The following is a 26,747-nucleotide window of genomic DNA, read 5'->3' as shown; positions in this document are numbered from 1 at the left end:
CACCCATCTAGACTACACTTGTAGATCTCTTGATCTGCCCCCCCCCCCACTATGCACTGGACTTGCCTGACCTAAGCACCATGTTACTAATGTATTATTGCACTACTATGTAATTGTAGATATAACTTGTTGTAATCCTAACTTGTTGCATCCTATTTCATATTGTATTCGATTAGTATTATTGCACTTACTGCAAACTATACTGTATTTAAATATTAATCTTGCATTGTAACCCTGCACTGCCCTGTAATACCTGTAAGTCGCTTTGGATAAAGACATCTGCCAAATAAAGAAATAATAAATGTAAAGCTAGAAGTTGATCATTTTAAAAATGTTCTTAGTGTTCTTATTTGGGATAGTTTATATTGCAGCATATTGTCCTTGACTTTAAGAGTTCAACAGTACTCAAAAAGTTACTGTTATTAACCAACATCAAATTGCAAAAATTCCTAATTTTTTTACCAACTGATAACAAAAAAATATATATTTATTCAAGGCCAGACACTGAAACTAAAGGAAAGAGGAAGAAAGAAAAACTATATGACCCAGAAAAAGTTACAAACAAATCTAAACTATGAACTAAACAACTGCTAAATATTAATACATGAAAAAATAAATAAATAAAATATCAATCACAGTATTATATTTAGATTAGGACAATATGCCTCCTCCCTCAAGAAAAAAAAAGTCACAAGAAAGTTAGTCATTTCCTGAATCCACAGTTGAACTATAGTGATTTTTCTGAATATTCTCTCAGCTCCTTTAAAACTGGAAGTGTTTATAAACCAGACAGACAGCGGTTAAAGTGGCAGCTCAGGTAAACAATGCATAAACCTTATTTACTATATATGTGTGTGCTAGGGACTTAAATCAAATATTTCTTTTCTGTACGTATATAAAAATGTAGGTTAGTAAAAAATAATTTACCAAACTGTAATATTTCTTCTCTGTAAAACAGTGTTTTTGTCTTTTGATAACATGTTATTAATGTCTGTTATTTTTAACACTTCTCCAGCACATTTCAAAAGAATCTAAAATATTGTCAAATCAAAAAGAGGGAAATATACGACTGTATGTTTTTCAGGAGCTCCTTAAATATAAGCTGATATGGATAGAAGTAATAGCAGAGCTACAGTAAAGCCTAATGGAATAATCTGGCAAGAGTAGAAAAAAAGCATGATATGAACAGGGAGTAGTGCATTACAAACCAATAATAATAATAATAATAATAATAATAATAATAATAATAAAGTATTTATTAAATATTGTTATTGTGTTCACTAATTAACTAACAACTAGTTAGTTAGTCAACACATTCACACAGTTGGTGTGCCTTCAGCAGAGACTTCATCTAATTATGAACCATATAGATTTTAATTTGTATTCTCATGCAAAATCCTAAACAAGCCTCAAGTTGTAACTGGGTATGTTTCTGCTGTCTATGATCGTGATGTGACCTACAGTGTTAACTTTTTAAAATGTTGTAGTTCATATTTTTTGTGTTTATTAAAAAAAAAAGACTACCTTAAATTAATTAAACAAATTAAGTTGCAAAATTACCCTTATTTAATTCTGATATCACAGGTAATTAACTACCCACACTGGTGCATTATGCTTTCTGATTTGAATCCGAGCACTGTGCATGCAGTTGACCAGGTAGAAAAAAGGATTTATAAACACTCCTGTTTGTGCAGCATTGTCATTTTCCATCCACAGAGATCAGCCATGAAAAGTGCCCTTGAGAACATTAGCATGTGGGGAAATCATTAACAATCTGTTTGGCAATTAACATTCAAAAGTTGTAGCAACATTGTCCAAATATGTGCACTATAAAATGGCAATGTATTTTCTGCTGGAACAAATATTTAAAATTGTATTTATTTGTTTTTCAGAAAGTGTATTTTTTTTAGCAAAATGGCAAAGTGGATGAGATCATCTGGAGGTACGGAGCAGATCACATTTGTGGAGAATACAAAGGACCAGTTGGATGACTCTAAAAAGTCTTTGTTTACTGGTAAGTATAATGTTAATGTAACAAATAATATCCGTATGGTACAGTACATACAGTATTCATATACTACAGACAGCAGATGCAATATTTAGATTATTTTCATTTTGAATTATATGTAGTTTACACGCCACTGTTTTATCTATGATCGGGTTTCCATGGAAAAAGAAAAATAAGTCTCAACTTTATCTCACTCTTAAAGCCAGAGAAATTCTCCTTGTAGATGGAAATAACCTAATTAATATTAAAATGCGGCAGGGTATATTTAAATGTTTCTGTCAGAGTTCCAGTTTAGCCTTGTGCGACTTACTGATATCGTACAGATTTCTTAAACTGGGCTTACAACGCGTTTTCAGGTTGTGTTGAAGCACTGAAAGTGCAGCCTGCCTCATTTGGCCACCAAAAAAAATGTAATAAAAAAGTGTGGGGAAAATAAAAACCCAGACATAATGTTACACAAATAAAAAAAATTAAAGAACCGATTTCATAAGAAAGCGCTGCATTATTTTTTACCGTAAAGCCTTAAATATTTGGTTTTATGGGTGGGATTCAACAAATATTTTGGTCACAAATATTTATGACTTTACAGTATTTGTTAAACATTTTTGACTATTTATTTATTATAAATCTATTATACACATATAATATATACAAGTTATTATCCTACAAAACCATAGCTTCAGCAAATCTGATCCTTATTGAGAGGAACGGTAGTTCCTTGCGCCAAGTTATCAGAGAAGCGTGAGAAATGCCAGACACTCTATACAGCAAGGATAGTGTATTACATTTTTTATAGTATTGTTGCAGCAAAATTAAATCAGCCAAAAGCACCATTTCACTTTTAATGTGTATAGTTCCCAACAATCGTAGGTGTAACAGCGTTGCAGTGCGTAGGTGTAGGGGTGATGCAGGTGCTCCAGACAATGACAGACACAAAGTCCACGGTTCAAGTATTTTCTTTTTATTTTCTTCAGTGGTCGGCTTGACCGTTGAAATAATAATGCTGGCTCTACCTAATTATGGGTACTGCCAGCGTATAAACCAAGGGGCTGCAGTCCCAAAATAATAATACAAAAACAGACATACAACACAGATACAGACACGTCTACGGACAGTGAGTGCTCTAGGTACAGTTGCTTTGATTAAACAGTGGTGTTTGTTTGAACACAGGTACAGTGCAGTCCTGGTTTAGCGCTGGCTTGAAGAGACAGCTCCTGGATTCATAATAGCCATCTGGCAAAGACAAATATACACAGTTACAAAAACAAACAAAACACTTCACTCACGATTTACAAATGGATTGCTTTCTTTCTCGGTCCTAGTGGTAACCACATCAAAAGGAACAGATTGTTGGGGCCACTTCCCCTAAATACCCTCCGCCACGCCCTCTTTCGGCGGCGTGGCCAATCACGTCTTCTCCAATCTGTGACAGACACATCGCCTACCACATTAAGGCAATGACTCCTGGTATCGTGGCCCCGCCCACTTCCTGGATGGCCAGCTTCTGACTGACCCTGGAATGAACTGCCAAACCATCCATTACGGGGCGCTCTTCTCCGATTATACAGTGCCCTCACAGATCGGGATGGAGATTGTTGACTAGGATTAATTTGCTCTCTGTCACAACCTGTCGTACAGTAAGAGAAATAAATCTCCAAAGTAAGATAAAAATGTCCTTCGTCGTTGTCTTCTTTTTCTCCCAACATTTTTTTGCAGATTTTTTGGCAAACCCCAGGGAGTTTTATCCACGCATATGTATATTACAGGACATCTGAGTCTAATGACAATTAACTTGTTTGTCAACATGGAAATAAGGAGGCTGTGTGGTCCAGTGGTTAAAGAAAAGGACTTGTAACCAGGAGGTCCCAGGTTCAAATCCCACCTCAGCCACTGACTCATTGTGTGACCCTGAGCAAGTCACTTAACCTCCTTGTGCTCCGTCTTTCGGGTGAGACGTAATTGTAAGTGACTCTGCAGCTGATGCATAGTTCACACACCCTAGTCTCTGTAAGTCGCCTTGGATAAAGGCGTCTGCTAAATAAATAAATAATAATAATAATATACTAGGGAACGCACTTATTGTGACATCTATATCATTTGTATGAAATGATTTATTTCTGTTTAAAAAAGGGAACATTTGCCTACCAAAAATATATATTTTTATATAAATTTGTGACAAGCAGGCTGTAGTGGATGACTTCAGACCAGAAAGTAATACACAGAGACAGTAGTGGAGTTGAAACTGAAAAACGCAAATGGCAGCGCTCAGTATTTTAATAAACAAAATAAAAGGTTTCAAACAGAAAACAGGACACGGCGCTTGAGGCCAAATAAAACAGACAAACAAAACGGATTAACACTAAACAGACTGGACGAACAGACAAACAAACACGGTGAGTTTAAACTTATATTTACTTTACTTAGTTTTACTTTCTCTCCTCTCCACACCCGTTCTCCACTCACCGAACACACAACCCCGTGCATCTATATATATTGTTGTGCTGGGATTCAATTACTAAATTATTCACTTGAATCCCAGCACGTGAATTAATTATGTGCAACCTCGTGCTCACATATTAAATACTTTAAATGCACGTGAAGTGAAGTGCAATTCCCATGCTTAAATACAATTATACATTTTAAATAACTCGTGCTGCACACACCCATTTATATCCCGTGCAGCCACATCTATACACCAACATTAACACACGTAACATACAACATATAACACACAAATGCACACAGGGGCGGGGCACATTGCAACATATACCCCCCCTTGTGCGCAGCACACATGGCCTCAACGGCCACCTCCCCCGTTAAAATCCCCAAAGTCTTGCTCAAAGTCCTGGGCCAAGAACAGGGACTTCAAGGGGTTCATGGGCGGCAATGTTGCCAGTAGCCAGGCTGCTACTGGCCATGCTGTCAGCAGACATGCTGACAGCTCCCAGACTGACTCCTTCAGCCGGGGCAGTCCTGGCAGCGGAAAGGCTGCTTGGGGGGTGCTCTCCTGACCTCCCCCCTTCTTCGTAGCTGGCAGCTCCCTTTTGTGGGGCTCCGGCCACAGTACTTCCTGCAGTGCACGTGCTGCAGTGGGAGCAGGTCTCCTGACCTCCCCCACGATCTCCGGCAGCGAAACTGCCGCATGGGGTTGGTGGTCTCCGGACCTCCTCCCACTTCTTCAAAGCCGACGGCTCCCCTTGGTGGGGCTCCGGCCACAGTACTTCCGGCAGCGAAAGTGCTGCAGTTGGAGCAGGTCACCTGACCTCCCCCACGATCTCCGGCAGCGAAACTGCTGCTGGGGTTGGTGGTCTCCAGACCTCCTCTCCCTTTTTCGTGGCTGGCAGCTCCCCTTGGTGGGGTTCCGGCCACAGTACTTTCTGCTGCGATGCAGAGCAACAGGCAGCCCCAGGCAATGCGAAGCGACAGGCAGCCCCAGGCGATGCGGAGCAACAGGCAGCCCCAGGCGATGCGGAGCAACAGGCAGCCCCAGGCGATGCGCAGCACCAGGCAGTCCCAGGCGATGCAAGGCTGGCATCCTTGGGCGGTGCGAGGCTGGCATCCTTAGGCGGTGCGAGACAAGCATCCTTGGGCGGTGCGAGGCAGGCATCCCTGGGCGGTGCGAGGCAGGCATCCCTTGGCGGTGCGAGGCAGGTATCCTTGGGCGGTGCGAGGCAGGCATCCTTGGGCGGTGCGAGGCAGACATCCTTGGGCGGTGCGAAACTCAGCTGCAGCTCCTCTGGTGGTGGAAGTGGGAGCGGCAAGCAATCTTCCCACAGCGGTGAAGGTGGAACCAGCAGGTATGCACCCTCTGCTGGTGGAGGTGGGAGGGGGCAAGCAGTCCTCCCACAACAGTGAAGGCGGAACCAGCAGCTATTCACCCTCTGCTGGTGGAGGAGGCAGAGGCAGCTCCTGCTGCTCTGCTCCTGCCGGTGGAGGTAGAGGCAGCTCCTGCTGTCATACTTTCACTCTACATAACCGCTACGCTACACAGATTCACATCTTAACCCTTTCAGCAGACTAGGCTACTATTTACATTTATCCTATCCAAACCGCAATACATTGCCTCAATAAAAGTTGAACAATTTTGCTATTCCCATAATGTGTGTGTGTGTTATGAAACAAAAACACAAGCCAAGTTTCAAGAAACCATTGGGGCAACCTTGCCCAGCACAAAGCAAATAGGAACAACTGTAAAACTGATGAGGGCCAAGGTTGCCCCAATTGTTTCTACTGACTTGGCTTGTGTTTTCCAGGCACAATAAAAGCGGATCGAACTTGCATCAAAAACACAAGTGGCACTTTACCTGCTCTCCGCCCTTCCTCCTCACCTGTCACCTTACCTGTTCTCTGTTTTACCTGTCGGCATAACTGCTCCTGGCTTAATCTGCCTCACTCTTAGAAAATGACTGACTTATCTTATTAGCCTTTTCCTTTCTTTTCTCAGCCTTTGTCTTCTCCCTTATTTCTGTTCTTGACGCTCCCCTCTCTTTATGAACTTCTCCATATTCCTCAGGGTACACACAGCTGTTGACTCAAGGATGTGGTAGATAAACACTACCACCACTCACACCCTAAAATTAGGCAACAATACGTTAAGAGAATATTCTTCAAATAGGATAATAAAGCTGGCAGTGCAAATGTGGTTGGATAAATTAATGAATTGTATGAGGGAATGTGACTGAGATTACAAATAAGTAGCTAACTCAACTTTGTTTTATAATTTATTATGCACTTCAATTATATTATATATTTATTATATTTCAAGCATTAATATAATGCATATACAAAAAAATACATCTTTTAGAGGAACTTATTTGTATGAATAATAAAAAGTGGCAGAATTTTAAAGAGCAAAAAAATTATTTAATATGAAAATACGTGGGTAGAAAGACACAAATGTGCACTTTAAAATGTAATCTGTCTGAAAAATTGGAAAAAAGCTATTTCTGATTCTTTAGAACAGAGATCTGAATTTATTAAATGTATATTGGAACAGCTCGGTTTAGAATAATGAATGAATGTGTGTAGATACAGATACAAATTAAGAAATAATAATAAGATACATATTTTATTTAAAAAAAAATTGTCATGTATATTACTTGATATTGATTGTCAAAAGTATGGGTCAAATGGGAATTTTCCACCATTCCAGAAGTTAGTAGCACCAACTGGAAGTGATATTGTTGCTAGCTTCACACAGCCGTATTTTGACACGTTTTCTTTGATTTTGCGTGGTGCAGTGATTTGCCTCTGTTCCAAAGTAGTTCCTAATCATGACATTGTGCTGAATGTTGTAACGGCTTGGAACACTGAAGGACCAATCAGCATGCAGCATTCTAACACTCTGTTTTATAATTAAGCGATAGAGCCCTCCGATGCGGGCTCTACCATGTGGTAGATGATCGCGACTGGAGTTATGCGTTGTAGTAGAAAACTTTAAAACCTATATTTACCTTGAACGTCTGGTATTTCGCATGGTAACCTTCCTCTAAGGAAAATAGTCCCTAACATAATTAGAATAGAAAAATGACACACACGTAGAGAAAACATTATTATTAAAATTATTAATATTTGGCTAACATATTTATTTATTGGAGTCATACTCTTTCTTAATATAATTTACCTGGACATTGCCAGATAAATTAACTGTACAATTGTTGAATAGTTCCTGTAGTATAGAGTCGGACTTGAAACTTGTTGTTGGAGGCGGGGCTCATTCAAGCTGGCAGGGAGTGGATTGGCTGGTTTGTAAAGACCTGAAATAGGGTTGGCAGTTTGACTGGCTGGTTTTGAGGCGGGTGTTGTTTGAATCCAGCTGATGACAGAATTGTGGACCAGTCGTGTCTTTCCTGTTGATTTGCTGTCCAGTAGCTGCGAATTGAGCCTTCATTATGATGTCCTGTCACAGACATGATTTCACTTGTCTCTAGACCAGCGTCAGAAAGTATCAATGTTTAGTAGCTTTTTATGTTATCAGATTAGTTGTGGATCAGGCTCGCTCGGGTTCTTTTCCCTTTCAAACACGACCCAACGCACAGGATTGAAAGAAAAGCGCTGTCGTGCACCTTAATTATTACAAAATAAATCAAAAACAAAACAAACACCTAGATCTTTCGGAACGCTAACTAAACGTTTGTCAGGAACCTATTCTAATAAATTGGACAGCTAAGTTGTTTATCGGCTGAAAAACACACAGATTTTAAAGATGAACACAAAAAGGCTTCACACAGTACCTTTTAGTACGATTGAACACACCATCAATCGGGCTCTCCACACAGCAGCAGCTGTGAGCAGACGGACTGATTTCCATTAATACCCTGCACCTGGCTCTAATTTACAATACTAGCCAGGTGCAGGTCATAATTAACAATAAAATAATAATCAAATGTACGTTTGCACATGTGGATTTTGGATTTGAACCCCCTCCCTGCTGTGTTACAACAGTAATACTGGTTAAAAACTACTAGTTAGACAACATTTTTTTTTTTTTTTTGTGGCTCAAAGTTTGGCTTCGATGAACACTGACAGAAATATACACGGCCAACCACCTTAGTAGTACACTATTTCAAATAAAGTGGTTATGATTTTGAATGTGAGGTTCTTAAGAACGTTAGGCCTATTGTCACTGTTTGCGCCCTGGCACCTCACTCTGTACAAATTAAGCACTGCTAATTTTCATACATTTAAATTAAATTATAGCTTTGCAGGCTGTATTAAATTTTAAGCACACCTATTGTAAAAAAAAGTACAAGAAGATATTTGGGTTTAATATACATATTAAGCCTGGAACAGAAAGATGGTGTGACAGGATGACGTTGTGGTGACATCAGGCCAGATGCAGGAACAAAAACAAAGACAAGTACTGCAGGGCAAAAAGACGCTGCGTGCCGTTTATTAAGTAATACAAAAATAAAACAAAAAACACTGTTCAGAGCAAAAATAAATATTTAAACAACAAAATCACGAACACAAAAACTCAACCCTGAGGTCCGGCTGGGCAGCAGCCTTCACGGAACCTATAGGTTTTAGCTTCGTTTTTAAACTTCTCGCTCGCTCCTTGCTCGCTCTCGTTCCTCCTCTTGAACACCCACCCGGAATGCAGAGAGCTGCAAGTTTATATGCAGGTGACCATCTCCCGATTAGCAACAATTACACAACTAATTAAACTCGGGAGATGGTCACCTTCTGCACGAGGTTTTTAATTACTGTGGATGGGGCTTCCCATCCATGCTACTAAACAATATAAAACATGCAGCTACGCCGTCAAAACAATTAAAACACGGCTCTGCCGCTATATTTATAAACCATAATTACACAAAATAAATCATAATACACAAATACAAACAATACATTGCACAGGGGTGGAGGAGGAGACCCCGTTCTATAAATAAACAATATATTTAAACAGCAGGACTTTGTCCCGCCCCCTTTTCATGAGCAGGGCTTTCTACCACCCTGCTACAGATGGTTTAACAGGTGTTGATATAACGTAAGATGTAATACTGGATAGTCTACTTCAGTGCTGCCCAAACCTGGTCCTGGAGAGCTCCTATCCAGCAGGTTTTATAGGTAACCTTTAATCATCAATTTCTTAACACCTGGAACAATTTCATTGTGATCAATTAAGCAGGTGATTTATTAAATGAAGTCATTTAGAGATCATTTGGTACAAAAAATGAACTACCCTTTTCAGCCCTCAATGGCCTGGATTACATGCTGGAAAAATGTCATGACTTACCTGTCTACTGTCATGACTTATTTAAGGTAGGTACGGCTGAATTATAATTTTAGATCATTTTGGTTCGTTTAATTTAATAATTCCTGCTTTGCAACTTGATGTTGTATTTGATTTTTGTATAATGTGTTACATTTGTATTTAAACATAAACTATACATAAACCAAAACTAACTAAAATTGTAATCCAGACCGTACCACCTTAAGTCATGACAGTAAACAAGTCATGACATTTTCCCAGCATGTAAACTGGCCCAATGACCCTTAATTGAACAAGTTATTTGCTTAATTGGTCAATAACTTCCATGTGTTCCTAGTCTTTAGAAATTAGCGATTTAGGGTGACCTACAAAACTTACTGGATAGGGGCTCTCCAGGAGCGTGTTTGGGCAGCACTGGTCTACTTAATGCATTTTGTAATACAGAATTATCACAAAATGCAAGACACCGACCTTGTACTTGCATAAAGTTCAGTTAATGGCTGCTTTTACAACAGAAAAATATAGCCATACCTTTGTCTCATTGCCAAACCTTTATTTCCCCTAAAATGAAATAGATTACTAGCATGAAAAACCTACCAATTTCGTTTTAAAAAAATAATAATAATGCAGTATTTCTATGGATAAATGAATGCAATATAACAACTATGTCAAATACTGAAGCAAGTTATATATTTATAGTCTACTGGTTATTTAAAGTTTGCAACAACAATAACAACACTATGACTATGACTAATAATAATAATAATAATAATAATAATAATAATAATAATGAGCTTGTCATCTGAATGTGGACTAGTGTATTGTTTAATTTACTTCAGAACAAATTAAATGTTTGTTTTGTAAAACAGACAAAGAAAATTACCATATATAGCATTTACATTGATAGAAAAATGTATTGATAAAGAATATTAAACAGATGTCTGAAAAGTATTTGTTTAGCTTTAATAGCCTACCTAAAGGCTTTTTTTAAACTTCTACAGTTATTTACTGCTTCGGACATAAATTACATGAAATGTTAACAAATGTTTCAACAGTCTTTTATAGTGGTACAAAATTACGAATGTAGAAACATTTCGCTATCACACCCAAAGTTGGCTTCTATGCACTCATTATTTGCTATAATTTTTCCAGTATTCACAGTGTTAGTTCTATCTTTGTGTATGCTTATCAAACCCACTATGTTTCAAGTTGTCAGTGTTTTTGCTTGGCTGTGGAAAGTGGCTCCTGCAGGAATAATTTTATATGTTGCCTTGTTTTATTTAATTTTTTGGTGGCGGTGAAATTAGGATTTTCACTGCCTCATTCACGATGTTATCGCTAAAGCATTCATTTTTCCATCCTTTAATTATATTAACTGTTTTAAAAGTAATCTATTTCTTACGCTGAAAAAAAACATATCTCACAGCAAAAGTAAAGGCTGTGCATACTGAAAGACTGTCTGTCTATCTGCCACTGAACTGGGTGACGTATCATCCCTCTCCCACAGTCCTATTGCAGTCATGATCTGACACATTTTGAAACCTGAAGATACATTATTATGGGGTCTCCACTGTTAGAAGAAAGTGTTTTGAAACACTAAAAGGGGTGGCAACTGAGCTTGTCTCTATTTCTAGGGTTTTGAAACAGCCAGGGAAAGGTATTCCAAAACCCCTCAAGTGGTGTATGAAATGATGAGTGCTGAAATGGCATCAAGATATTCATAAAGAACCAACACGGTCATACTTTCTATTACCAGGTAGAATAATGTTGCAGAAAATGTTGTATAGTGTGACTGGCCCACTGGTTACATCCTCAAGTGATGCTGCTTGCTTGTAATGATCTTTTCTGTCTATTTCCATGTAGTCCATGCCTTTATTTCTTCGAGATTGGACTACTGTAATGCTCTGTTTGCTGGACTTAGATGCCAAGCCGTATCACAACTACAGCTTGTGCAAAATGCAGCTGCAAGGGTCCTCAGCAATACAAAAAAGAGAGCTCATATAACTCCAGTTCTGGCTTCTTTGCACTGGCTCCCAGTAATATATAGAATTGATTTTAAAATCCTTTTGCTTACCTTTAAAGCACTGAATGGTTTGGCACCTGATTACTTGTCTGAGTTGTTGTCCCCCTATCAGCCTCAGCATGCCCTGAGGTCAACTGATAGTGGCCTTCTCTCTGTTCCAAGAGTTTTAGGCTCAGAAGGAAAGGAGAGGTTGCTTTCTGTGTCCGGACTCCACAACTGTGGAATTCTCTGCCTAATCATGTTAGAAGTTCACCTACAGTGGCTATTTTTAAATCAAGGCTTAATACCTAATACTGTGTAAAATGTCAGTTTTTTCTATTATGTTTTTCTACACACTTTATATATATATATATATATATATATATATATATATATATATATATATATATATATATATATAATGGCAAATATCGACTGCACTTTGAGTCACATATCACAAAATTATTGCCCCCAAGGGAAGGCACTATTGACTTCCAGGGACAATATTGCCCGAAGGATAATTATTTTCTGATATATGGCAAAAAGTGGCAGTCCATATTTGTTTTATGAAACCTTTCGCAATTCGTGACTAAGAAAGAGCAGGAAACAAAAATGACAGTGATTGGGAGAGAAATAAATATTGAAAATGGTGGTAGGATGCAAAACGGTTGACTTACAGTATATATACAGTATATATATATATATATATATATATATATATATATATATATATATATACTGTATATGAACCTCTTGGTATGAAAGGTGCTCAACAAATAAAGTTTATTATATATATATATATATATATATATATATATATATATATATATATATATATATATATATATATATAAAAAATAGGGCTGTCACTCGATTATAATTTTTGATCGGTTAATATATGTGCATTAGTTGATTAACCGGTAGATTAATCAGTAGATTAATCCATCCACATTTTTAATAAAGGTAACAATCTTATAGAGGCTGTCCTGCATAGTAATACTCAATAGATTCTAAAAAGAACAAGCCCAATGGAAATGTGGTCTTTTTAAAAGCATTTTTATTATTATTTTTATTTTAGCAAATGTAACAAATTTTCACAGAACAACCGTTCTTTCGGTCCACTGTCAGTCACATACAGTACCTGAAAACACAAGACAGCTGGGCTGCGTTTCCAACATCGGTTGTTTCATCTACCATTACAGCTACGTACTTGACTTCCTGTACATCAGCTTCTAGCAGAACCTGAGACACCGAAGAGATTGAGTCGTTCTGAATCTTCTTAGAGATACCTGAGAATGCTGTGGTTATTGACAAACGATTGCTTAACATGCTGTTGCAGTCAGAAATAAGAGAAAGTAATTCCACATAATTACCTCTGTTTGAAGAATCGGTGCCTTGCTTGCCATGGTAAACAACAAAATCAATCAAGCGTTTAAGAAGCTCACGATTTTTTCTTACTTGCTCATTGTGGTGTATTGTATCCCTACGTTTCTGCTCATGCAGTTGAACATCATTCCGGGTTTGTCCAAAAGTTTTGAGTGTAACAGTGGCTTGTAAGTGACTTTGGGAACACTCATGTTTTTGTGCTGACTTCATTAGACATCCTAGATTGCTTTTCTGTACTGAACAAAAGACAGTTCCTATAAAAGGCAGTACTATTTTCTACTGTGTGGAAACCCGGCCTATGTGTGTTCTATATTTCTTATTACATTTTTTGTAAAGTCCATGAAACATAGCACCTTTCAGTCAACTTTTTCTGGCATCTTAAACTATCTTGACTTGATTTACTTTGTGTGGTTCCACGATGAAAACATTCCCTCTGTGAAACTAGAGACGTACTGCAATGTCCTGTCATTGGTGTTTTGAATAGTGTTCAGAGGCTCAGATTTTGCCAGCCTGCTCAATCTCAGAACAGACACTTTTATATTACTATACAGAATCTATTTTTCAATAATAAAGACAAGACAATGGAGAAATAAAAGCATAACCTTTTACCATAGTTAATATGCATTTTGAATTTGCATTGCTTTCCATTGCGTATAAAAGTATATTGCAGATTTAACATGGCTACAGCACAACAGGATTGAAGTGAAAGCAAATAACTAGAATGCTAGTTAATGAGTGCAACTGTGATTTTCTTTTAAAAACAATGGGATTGTGTTTTTGTGTGTATTTTAGATCTTGGAAAGGACAAAAACGACAGCGCTGTTGAGATTTGGAAAAAGCTGAGTTCCATGAAAATTGCTATAATTGCACTCTATGTGGTCGTTCTCTGCATCCTGGCAGGGATGATCTATGTAACAGGTAAAAAAGGAAACCAAATCCAATTAGATTTTAAGTGTTATATTTAAGTGTTTAGAAATTAAAGACATCAAAAGGCTGTTGTCTGATCATAGTACCTACATAAAGTAATGTATACTGAAGAAGTAAAGATGATTTACTTACAGTGGTTTAGCTGTGTAAAATGTCAGTTTTTTCTATTATGTTTTTCTACACACTGTTAACTGTTGTTGTTGTTGTTGTTGTTGTTGTTGTTGTTTTCTTCTTGTAATGTACAGTGCAACTGCCTCAGTATAAAAGGAGCATTTCCGATATGGAGGCTGGAGGGAGTGCATCTAAACAAATTGGAGAAAACAGTGTGGGTGAAGTAGTCTGGCAGGATGATTTTGAAGATCTTAAAAATACAATCAAAACCCACTCCGACTCCCTGAAAAAGCTTACCCAGAGTACTCAAACGCTGACTGAAAAAGTCACCGTCTTAGAGGATTTATTAAACAGTTCCTTATCTGTCGTGGGGGGTAACATCCAACAACTGAATATGAAGAGTGAACAGCTGACATATATCATAGAACAAAATGTCAACTCCTCAATTCCTCAGATCAAACTGTATGAACAAAATCTTGAGGATTTATCAAATCGTATTAATATCTTGAAAGATGATGTCCGTGGTATTCTGGATACAGTAAAGTCTGTCAATAGCAGCTGCATGGGGGACATCTTCATTCACCAACAGGTAAAAAATAAAACACTGAATTACAGTAAATAGAAACACATGCAAAACAGCTTTCCCACTATATTCTGAATTGACTGAAGTATTTGTTTTCATTTAAGTGTAAACAATTTAGCAATTCTGTATGTTTACCTTTCTAGTTATAGATTGAGCTATGATCCCTCTATAAGATGTCAACATTTCATCACGTATGCATGGATTAAATTTCCTTAAAAAGATTGATAATTTATAGCCCTACCAAGTAATACTAGTCAATTAAATAAAGTATAATCTGAAATGCATACTTATAGCAGTTGCAGAAACCAAAATTTAATATCACAGTTCTGTAAGTGCGTAAAACATTTACAGCTGTTGCTGTTACTGTTATACTGTCATTCTTCTGAACAAATTACCACAGGGTCTGTTGTACTTATTTTCTTTATTTGTTGAAACAAAAAAGCAACCCTATATAATATTACAACTCAATTAACAGGACATTATTCAACTGAACATGAATTTTGAAAATGTGACCATGGCTGCTAGACGCTTGGAAGAAAAACAGATCAATATGGATGCCAATATGAAACAAGAAATGGACATTTTAAATAATGTCACTGAGGACCTGAGACTGAAGGACTGGGAACATTCACTGGCTCTAAATAATATAACCAAAATGCAAGGTATATACAATAAATTAGGGTCTGTTTACAAAAAAAATTAATTACTAATTATGGGAATTACAAGTATCGAGGAAAACAAAATTGCATTAGACATCAATATACTTCAGTCTTGCTTGTATATAATACTGCATAACTCTGGATACATTTGTGTGGTTTTCTACTAGGAAAGAAAACAAGTCTGTATTATTGGATATTGCATCTTCTTTTTGGCAGGTCCTGCTGGTCCAAAAGGTCAGAAAGGGGACACGGGTGATAGAGGATATAACGGCTCTCCAGGACTTACAGGCAACTACTGTTTACAATATCATTATTTTCTAATAATGTATTATCCGTGCTATATCAGGAATAGTGTTTGTGCAATACTGAGCAAAATTGCTTTACTTTTCAGGTTTGCGTGGTATTGCGGGACCCAAAGGGGAAAAGGGGCAAGGACTCCCTGGATCCACTGGGAACCCAGGTATGACACAAACAGCTCATTTATATTTAACTTGCAATGATCCAATTTACTCACATTGTAGTTCTTTGTGCAATACAACTTGATATATGTTGGTATTTATTTCTTTTGTTTCCTTTTCTTTTAAAGTTAATTTAAATCTAATTTGGGGAGAAACCATTCACCTACATATGGGTGTTCCCACTTTTTAAGGTGAAACTGTTCATTTGCATATGGCAACACCCACTTTTTCAGTTGTGTGACAGGACTGGATTAATTCAGAAGTAAACCTGCCCCAAAACATCAATATGCCCTTAGTCCCGCTGGCATGCTAGGCTTTGCAAAGTGAGCCCTAAGGCTGTAAACTCTTGGTATATATATATATATATATATATATATATATATATATATATATATATATATATAGTAAATAAGTAATAATCTGTGGTTTTACTGACGTGGTCCTTGAAAAATATTAAACTAGAATAAATTAGTAAAACCAATTAACTACTGTATGAAACCTAATATTTCATTGTGTTTGTTTTAGGAGCTGCTGGTCCAAAAGGGGAGAGAGGTAGTTTAGTTACTTTATTAAAATCTTTAAAATGTGATGTGGTAAAATAAACCATTGCATACTGTATACCCTTCTTGTGGGCGGGGGACAGTATTGAAGAATATATGTCCAAGCATGCACTTTGAACTTTGCAAACAGTATATCTTTATTTAAAAAATAAACAACGCCGGGGCTCCTGAGTGGCGCATCCAGTAAAGGCGCTCTGCGTGGAGTGCAGGATGCGCCCTATAGCCTGGATGTCACCGGTTCGAGTCCAGGTTATTCCTTTGTCGGACGGGGGCTCCCAGGGGGCAGTGCACAATTGGCCGAGCGCCGCCCGGGGGGAGGGAGGGTTAGGTCAGCCAGGGTGTCCTCGGCTCACCGCACACCAACAACCCCTGTGGTCTGGCCAGGCGCCTGCGGGATTGCCTGTAACCTGCCTAGGGCTGCGTTGTTCTCTGTGAGTCTGCAGTGTGTACAAAAGCAGATGGCTAACGGCACACGCTTCGGAGGACAGCGTGTGTTCGTCTTCGCCCCTCCCGAGTCAGCGCAGGGTGGCAGCGGTTAGCTGAGCCTAAAAATAATTGGACACTAATAATTTGAGGAGAAAAGAATACAAAATATGTGGCGACTACTAAATTTAAAATAAATCAATAAATAAACAATACAAATAATTGTATTGGATTTGTCAGGTCTTCCTGGTCTTCCTGGATTACATGGATCAAAGGGGCAGAAAGGGGAACCAGGTACATTTTATTGACACAGTATATCTATCCAGATATGTATTAAACATTTCAATTTATCAGATTCTTAATGTGGAAATTTAACTTTTCGTTATTTTTTCCTATTTTTTAAGGCACAGCAGCACCAGTACCTACAGGTAAGAGAAATCATATATTACAGCATACAGTATATTTATAGTACCAACAGTAACAAAGTTTTAAGGGTATAAATTGCAAGCAGGTGTCAGTACTATGAAATGTAGGTTTAATAACCTTAGGTAGCACAGCCAAAACGGAGCCTATAACTTTAAAAATGTATCAGTACTGTCATTTGCTGCAGAAAATAACTTACAACTCTACCAGGCAAGTACCAAAAGAGTTTGACAGTAGCCCTAGACCTCGAAAGCCCTAGGTGCCAGTCCAGTTCTTCAATATTTCAGTATAGGTGGTGCTTTCAGGTTTATACTCATGGGAAATTATTTTGCATTTGTTTTGTCCAGGGCACCCAGCTTCTGTACGACTGGTAAATGGAGCTACACCAAACCAAGGCAGAGTGGAAGTGCTGCATGAAGGGGCATGGGGAACCATTTGTGATGATAAATGGGATGTCCTGGATGGGCTTGTTGTTTGTAAAATGCTTGGATACAGCAAAGTTTTAAAAGTTTTCACAAATGGTGTTTTTGGAGAAGGTAATTATAAACAAATATTTTTTTTAAGAATTTGTATCAAAATATACAGTTTATAGATGAGGAGTTCTAGCTTAATTGTATACCTTACCAATGGTATTCAAGCAAAACACAGCACTTGTGTTATTACTTTGTTCTACTGAGATACTGCCAGGCTTACTAAGGAGCTGTTTATTTTTGTTTTAAATTAGGGGCTTTTTAAATGTGTCTTGCGTTTTTGTTAATGCAAGGGCAGATTGGTAGTTTAAGCAGGGGTTTCATAAATTACCTCAATCTGCATTAACACAAGCAGTGCAAGGGTGTAGTGGCAAGTCAGAGCTAGACTTAGACCTACAGCTATGGCCACAAGTTTTGCATTACCCTATAGAATTAACTAATTTTGCTTCATAAGGTCGAATGAATTCAGAAGGGTAAAGCTTAGGAGACTTTTAGGGTTATGTATTCATAAAGTTACCAATGTTACCCAAACATTATTAAAACAGAAGTATATATTTAAGTAGGTAGCATTTGGGTAGCATTGGTAACTTTGGGAATAGATAACATTACAAATTTTAAAAATACACAACAATATAGCTACTGGGTCGAATCAGGCATCCCTATCTGTATGGTATGTAGTTATTTTATTCTTGAAAAACTGTTAAAAATTTTTGTTTATTTTACAAATTTATAAAGAACATATCAAAAGATATTAATATAATATATCTGATATAGCTTCAAAGGTATCCTCGGCTTACCCTTGCGAATGCTGTGCCGATAGTAGAATATCTGTGCTGGCTGTGCTGTTACTCTGTATTTCTGTGCATGCATCACAATACGGGACTGCGCTGAGAAGATAGCATTTATCATAATCACTATGTACTGTCATAATTTGTCAATGTTGCCAAAAGTGAAATTTATTTCAAAAGTTTGATGCATTTTTTACATAGCAAACATCTACAAAAATCAGTGAAATATCACACGGCTCCATTGACTCTCAATAGAAAAACTTCTCCCGAACTCTCTATATCCCATAACCCTTTGCACGCAGTGTGACCAATCACGATCCTTCGCACAACTTAACATGGCCCCTCCACCGCCGTATTCGACACAGTTTTGTCTGAAACGGTGCATCATGGCCTGTTCTTCGCCAACCTGATTCCTCGCACTGCAACCTGATTCCTTGCGTTGTATTTTTACAGACTTTTGTCTGAAATGGCGCCTCATATGGATGCCTTGACTGAAAACAATAGCTACTTTTTTTGTGGCGTGCCCTGGCGCCGCGTTGCATCTGGTGTGAACTTTCCTTTAATGTATTAGTAAACATATACTGTAAATGGAACATTAAATACTGGGGTATCATTTCAGAAAAATTCGGGGGGGGGGGGGGGCAAAGTTGTGTCATGAATGAACATTCTCATCATTGGGACGGTTTACAACGAGATATCGTGCTGCGCTTTTTCAACATTGTTCTTATTCTTAAAATAAATTATACAAAATGTGCAATGCAAGTATTTTTAAAGCAGTACACTGGTTTATAACATAAAATGTCGTTCCACTAAGTCTCATTTTATAGTAATAAGTGTGTAACGTTACGGTCATTGTTTTCACTGAAACTTTTGTGTTTTAAAAGTGGGTAAAGGATTTAACTCTATGTGATTATATTATGTGTCTGGGGGGGTCAAAAAGTGGAAGACATAATGTCAAATAGATTGTCTGGGGGGGCAACCCAAGGTCGGGGGGGAGCAACTGCCACCCCCGGCCTATAGCAAATGACTCCCCTGATTAAATACTAATGCTAGTACAACACAAAGGGTAAGCAAGGGTTTTTAGCACATGATTATGGGGCGCTAGGTGGGGGAAAACGGGGGGCAGACTAAAACGAATGACAAAACAGAATGCCCATTGACTACAATGGAGAAAGGAATGTCCATTGAATATAATGGAGAAAAGAGTGGTAGCTTGTATCTGAAAATCCCTAACAGAAATCTTAAAACCCCTAATACCTTTTCTTACAAATAAACTAATGTACAAAATAAAAGAGGAATGACAGACTTGGGATACATAAAAACATGCAGTGTATTACTTGTTTATTTTAAACCGTAATAGTATCATATTTAGAAATATATTAGGAATAGTGAGGTACAATTTGAAGAGATAGATAGATAGATAGATAGATAAACATGTCATATAAAGAAAAACATGTACACATACTTTTTAATTAAATATGAAATATATGGCAATACTTTTTTGCATGCAGATTAAGGACTTCATTATGAAGTATCAGAAACGTGATCTCTCAAAGTAATTAATTATGTATTTTGTAAGTGTTTATATACACTGGCATTTTTTTTGCATACAATAAAACAATAAGAAAGAAGAAATTAACAGCAATAAAGAGATTACAGCATTCCATTAATTAATTAATTAATTAATTAATTAATTAATTAATTAATTAACTTGTTTTTCGATATCAAAAAGTACTCAGTACACAGTCTAAAACTCTGACAACCACATAACTGTGGATCACTGATGTCATATGATACCACAGTTAATATTGGTGATTTCTACTGATCACCCTTTGTGATTGGGGAGCCAGTGTTTCCTGTTGCATTCTTTTTACATGAAAGAAAGTTCAATAGTTATCATCGAGACTTTGAAAAGCATATTTTGCAGCAGCTGAATAGTGACAAAATACATGCTGTTCCTTTTGTTACTGACAGAGAAAGAGGAATCGTGGAAAGAATTCAGCAAGATTAATCTAAACTCCCGAGACTTTTGGGCATTTAAGGGGGAGGTGGCAGTCCATTCCAATAGTCTTTTGACCGACAGATCAAGGATCCCATAGCACAGCCTTCTAGAACAACATAGTGAAACAAACAATATCAGTGAGAGCATGCACAAAGTCATAATGCAGCAAACTGATTGGAAAACCATGCCTGTTGACAGCATGGTATTGGCAATGTTCTCCATGCAGACTTACTACATCCATGAGTTCAGACGTGCACACTGTGGGCTTGGAAACTATGAACTAAAGAAGAGATTTCATTACCTGGCCAAAAGTCGTATTCACATGTCACTTCCAGTGTTTTATCTTCTGGAAACAATCATGGAACAGATTAAAAGTGGTACTGCAACACTATTGGCACGTGTAGAAAAAAGACAACAGTACCGGATGTCACAAAAGTCTATGGCAAGATACTTTGGATTCTGTATACGTTTCACTTTGTGCACAAATTAGCACTTTTGTAGTGAATTCCATAGATGGAACACATTTTCATGCAGTAAAACTTCTGCATGTGTCTTCTGCTTGCTCTTGTCCAAGTACTGGTAAATGCTACCACATTTTGGCTACACAGATGGCAACTGGGTACAAAGAAGCTGAAGATAAGCATACATATATATTCACTCTCAATACTACATAAAGGAAAATGTGGAAGAGCAAACCAGTCTGGGAAAAAAAAAACAGGGAAGATGACTTTGATTATGATGTGGAACCAGCACCAGACTCTTCAAAGGTGCAATGAAGAGAAGAAATGATGAAGATACAATGCTAGATGACCTTGTAGATAATCGAAGGAAGCCTAAGCAGAATAGAAATTAGTCCAGGCACAGCATGGAAAACACACTACATTCTGCTTGCCTGACTCCTCCACAGGAAAATAAGCAAGTGCAATGTGATACACCGAATTACAGTGAAACAGCTGAATGTGCATCACATTTCAGTGATACCAGCTTCTTTGGGGAAGGAACTGGACAATTTGGCTTCAGTGATGAAGATGGAAATCCAATTGCCAAACATTACACACACCAAAGTCAAGCAATATAAAGAATAGCTTTCCATGGGACATGCCTGAAATTGAAATGAAGTGTCAGGGTCTTCCTCGAAATCATTATGTGCAATCATTAGACACAGAACATTGACTCAATTCAGCAGTGATTGAAGATGCAATTTCTGCTCTTGTTTGCAATGTAAAGCAAAACAGCCAAATTTTAGCATGTCCAACACATTTTTTAACGTGATCCTCCGTTTTATCAGCCAGAGGATCACATTTCATGTATAATTTTCTTTTACAGTTTTATCTGCCAAAATAACACTTCCGGTTCAGTTGTTTTTGCAAATGCTATATAAACACAATTGAAAACTGTACCAAACCAGTGGAAAAATTAGTCAAAATGCAAATGCAAACACAAGGGCAAATTATTTATTTCCACTTAGTCTTAACAATCACTTGTTTACAGTTTACGCTTATTACCCCAATTGTTTCATCTAACTTACCTTGTGTTTATGATACAAGTTAGAAGTTTCCATTATCCAACACACGGATTCTTAGATCATTATGTATTCCACCAAAAGAAACCGTCAGAATAACTAATGAACCGTCCCACCATGTTTTTCGCAGCTTTAGAATATACTCAAAAACAGTGGTACAGAAAAAACAGTTGAAATAATGCGATCCTCCAGCGGATTGCCTTTGAAAATAACCCTCATTGTGTTAATTCCATTCAACACTGATGTGTAGGGTCCTGGACAGCACTGGTGTTTTGGTGTAGTAATTCTTGATTCTAAAAAAAAAAAAAAAAAAAAAAAAACAAGAGCTCAAGCACATGGTGAAGCATTGTTATTTATCGTTGCTGCCTATTATCAGATAGCCAATGCAACTTTCAATAAAGAGGAGTGGAATGTGTTCCTATGTTCCGACGCTGTGCATCAAAACAATTCATACGATTGTTGGTTGTACACAATTTTGAATGCATTTACAGTCATCACAGCTGAAAGATATGCATATGTAGTGAGTATGTCCGTTCGCAAATGCGTAGCAGTGATTATTTTAGAACACAACCACTGCAAGTGCAAAAGGCAGAATAGGACAGCTGCATATTCCTATTCAGATCTGCACAAAACCCTCCTGGCAACAGATATGTGCATGCCTCTGAAAGAAAAAAACCACTTATGCACTACTTATCTACACTTACAAACCATGAAACAGCAGATGGTCTACCTGCACAGTTTATGTTCTGGCAACTTTTCAGCTGTGGACTGTGTGGTTCTTTATTGCCAATGTAGGAAGTGGTACCATGGGGCTTACATTTCAACATACACCACAAAACTTCCCAAGTACTTCATCTGTGAGACATGCTTGTAAATCAAAATATTTGTGTACGGGATTATAAAACATGAGCTGTTATTCCTTAGTTATCTATAGTTTTACTAGTTTTTTTTTTCGCTATTCCAAGCCTGTCAAAACAGCTGTCATTCCATGTCATTCCATTTTTATTTTGTACAAGAGTTTATGTTTTAAGAAAAAGGTATTAGGGGTTTTAAGATTTCTGTTAGGGATTTTAAGATACAAGCTGTCATTCCTTATTTATCTATGATTTTACAGTTTTTCAGTATTCCCAGAAAACAGCTGTCATTCCATGTCATTCCACTTTTAGTTTGTATAATAGGTCATGTCTATGTAATGACATAATGGGTTTTAAGATTTGCCTTAGGAATTTTAAGTTATAAGCTGTCATTCTTTTTTTCTGTTATATTCAATAGGCATTCCTTTCTGCATTGTAGTCAATGGGCCTTCCAATTTGTCATTCATTTTAGTCTGTCCCGAAAACAGGCATAATTAGTTTTTGTCCTGAGTTTTTAAGCCTGCTCTTCTGCCAGGTGTTGGCCAAAAATTTGGGGAGTGGCTTCATTATCATTTCCACCAAAGCGATTTTGAAGACAGAGCAAAGGGTATCGCAGGGTAGCTACTGAACACATGATAAAATAGCAAGCTTGTGAGGAATACAACTAAGGAACATATGATGTTAATTTGCAAAACGCTATTAAAGCCATTATATGTAACAATAGGTTAAGTCCTTACTTTACCCCTAGTGAATTAACTACAAAACAAAGGATGCCATACATTGATTACAGTTAAAAAACTCTTGTGTGTAGTTCAGTCAAAACATCTTTTTTTGTTTTTGTTTTAAGCGAAATGGTCTTTATCAAATTCTAGCCATTGCAACTCTTCCATGCTTTCTCAGTAACTACTGCATTGTTTTTACTGTCACTTCAGAAGTGCAGGACTGAAGTAAGGTAAGGGCGTCTGCTAAGAAATAAATAATAAATAAATAATATGAGACCATTTTTCTTCTCTAAGTGGTGCAAACAAAATATAATTATAAAAGCAAATGCAGATTTACCACAAAGTGGTCATTTATCATATTGAATTATTTCATTAGTTCTATGTCTTTTAAGTAGAAAGTGTTTCTAGATGGAATCATGGGAAAGGGTCCAACAAAGATACATATGGTAAAGCAAGACCTTTATTTTTCCTAGGCGAAAATTGCAGGCTAATTGCCCCTTCCATATTACACATATTACATAAGCAAAAAGTCCACAGTGTTTCAGTTCCAAATAGTTTGAAATAAATAAAACCCAAGGCACAAGAAGGTTATTTAGTTTCAGGTCGTTTCATTTTTTAAATGTTGCTGCATTTGTTTTAGGTACTGGGAAAATACTGATGGATGAAGTTACATGTTCAGGACGAGAGACTTCAATCTTTGAGTGTCGATTTGCAGGATGGGGAAAAACTGACTGTCAACATACCGAGGATGCTGGTGTATCTTGCTCAGCCTAGTAAACAATTAAATTACATGAAACTCTTGTTCGCAATTTTCAGCATCAGGTCTATGAAGATTGAATGACCAATTTAAGTTATAATAATGTAATAATAATGGAAAGTAAGAATTGCTCAATGATAAGTATGTTATTTGATAATCTTTTAATACAAAATTATGAGTTGTTTAAAATGTATTGCAACCAGATACAAAAATAACACATTCTAAACATTGCAGACTCAATCCAACATGCAGAGAAACAGACGTGGCAGGAATGAATACAGTATATATACACAGTACATATTTATGAAAAATATATTGCTTAAATCACACAAGGACCAATTTATTTTCTGTTTCAATCTCACTTTTTATTTTCAGTTTTCTGCTCACATATTCCTGCCACTTGTTTTCATTACTAGATTCATTTTGATGACTGTTGTATTACTGTTGTTTTTACATTGATTTTGTATGTAGTGATCTTTTGCAAAATCGTAATTGTTTCAATTTTAAAAGGAAACCAGAGGAATGAGGAAACAGTTACTATTTTTACCCACTTCTGAAAGTGTTGTGGCTTTCATTATAATAAATATTAAGTTACAATAAAATCAACCTGTTTTTTTTGCAATATGTGAAATTCGGATCTACCATGTGTTTTCTCAATGGCAAGGTAGTTTATCTTACCAAAGCACAATATATATATATATATATATATATATATATATATATATATATATATATAACATAGTACACAGTATCACAACCTAGCAACCCAGCATGCTAACAGTATAAAAAAAGAATGGTATTGAAAAAAAAGTAGATAACAGTATTGGAATTCATCTTGTATCTCAGGATGGCTACAATCTTTAATTTGCTAAAGCAAGTTAGAGGAAATTAAGGGGAGGAGGTTATGTACATAATCACACAAGTCATCTACCCAAGAAGATCTATCTGATAGGGGTTCTTCACTTGACAAAGAGCTGGTTAAATACAGGGAATTCAGACCCTGGTTGTACCGGAAGAATATAAAAGTTGTTGACTGGTTATTAAATTGTTTAATAAACCTGTCCCCTCAGGATTGAAAAGGAAAACAAAAAGCTCTAGTATAAAATAATAAAAAAAAGATTCCGTTTTATTAACAAGCCATGAAAGCAGTATTCTACATCTGCCTGTTGTGGTGGATTAAATCAAGAAAACACACTTTTGGTATTTATTACATCAGCTGTGAGGAATACAAATGTTGATATTGCTTTCTTAATCTCTGCTGGCTAGCTATTTACAAATATCACCAGCAAAATCTGAGGTTTTAGGACAAAAGAAGACAGATATACACATACTCATTTTTGTTATTCAGTCAAGTAATAAGGAAGGAGGGTACTTAGCTAGGTGTGGTCTAGAAAGTGGATACAGTTTGGGCTACCAGTGCACTTGCATTTATTTGTAGGGCTGATATTTGCTCTATTGGGTAAAATGTGTACTGTAACATACACCCCATCCCCTAGCACAACAAACCAGCACAAGTTTGTATTTTTTTTGGTAGCCCACTGAATGTTATTTATTAACCAAAACTGTGTACTTTTTTTTTTTTGGTGGGATATGACTCCTATAACAGCATAATGAATATAAGCAATTTTAAAACTATTTTGAGTTTGTTGCCTAAAATACTGATCTCTTCTTAAAATGTTAACATACTCTGTGGAGAAGAAATGGTAAAATAATTTTCTAAATTACCTCAGTTACAAATGCTATTAATATGACGTGTTTATTTAGATTTCCAGAAAGCTTTTGACAAAGTCCCGCATGAAAGATTAATCCTCAAATTGAACGCAGTAAGGATTCAAGGAAATGCATGCACATGGATTAGGCCGGGAGTGGTTAACATGTAGAAAACAGAAAGTACTGATTAGAGGAGAAACCTCAAAATGGAGCCACAGGGATTAGGTCTTCTGCTATTCCTAATCTACATTAATGATTTAGATTCTGGTATAGTAAGCAAACTTGTTAAATTTGCAGACGACACAAAAATAGGAGGAGTGGCAGACACTGTTGAAGCAGCAAAGCTCATTCAAAATGATCTAGACAGCATTCAGAACTGGGCAGACACATGGCAAATGACATTTAATAGAGAAAAGTGTAAGGTACAGCATAAACATAGATATAACATTGCTGGCCTTTAATATTGTATTCGGTAGCAGTCAAGGGTGTAGTGCTGGGGGGTCGTGGGGGAGAACCCACTTCTTTTAGGCAGGGAGAGCACCGCTTCCGTACTTCACGTGTAGAATATTGAACTGGAGATATACATGCGTATAACCCATACAAATAAGCAAAGAATACAATAACCGTAAGAAACCCTTGAGAGAAATAATGAAAACATTTTGAATATA

The 26,747-nt window shown here is 37.0% G+C and overlaps 1 protein-coding gene across 1 annotated transcript; it reads left to right on the top strand.

Annotated features, from left to right (window-relative positions):
• The first annotated feature begins 625 nt into the window (after nt 1-625).
• LOC117420705 (scavenger receptor class A member 5-like) lies at nt 626-24,970 on the top strand. The gene is made up of 11 exons (XM_059026917.1): nt 626-817; nt 1,893-2,014; nt 13,903-14,028; nt 14,283-14,737; nt 15,207-15,393; nt 15,607-15,850; nt 16,374-16,400; nt 17,072-17,125; nt 17,236-17,259; nt 17,602-17,790; nt 24,253-24,970. Exons 2-10 carry the CDS (start codon nt 1,915-1,917, stop codon nt 17,669-17,671), a joined length of 1,287 nt encoding a protein of 428 aa, XP_058882900.1. The 5' UTR covers nt 626-817; nt 1,893-1,914; the 3' UTR covers nt 17,672-17,790; nt 24,253-24,970.
• Nucleotides 24,971-26,747: the final 1,777 nt, after the last annotated feature.

The sequence above is a fragment of the Acipenser ruthenus genome, chromosome 1 (genome assembly GCF_902713425.1).
Source record: "Acipenser ruthenus chromosome 1, fAciRut3.2 maternal haplotype, whole genome shotgun sequence".
Taxonomy (NCBI): Eukaryota; Metazoa; Chordata; class Actinopteri; order Acipenseriformes; family Acipenseridae; genus Acipenser; species Acipenser ruthenus.
This window is presented reverse-complemented; position numbering and strand designations above follow the sequence as displayed.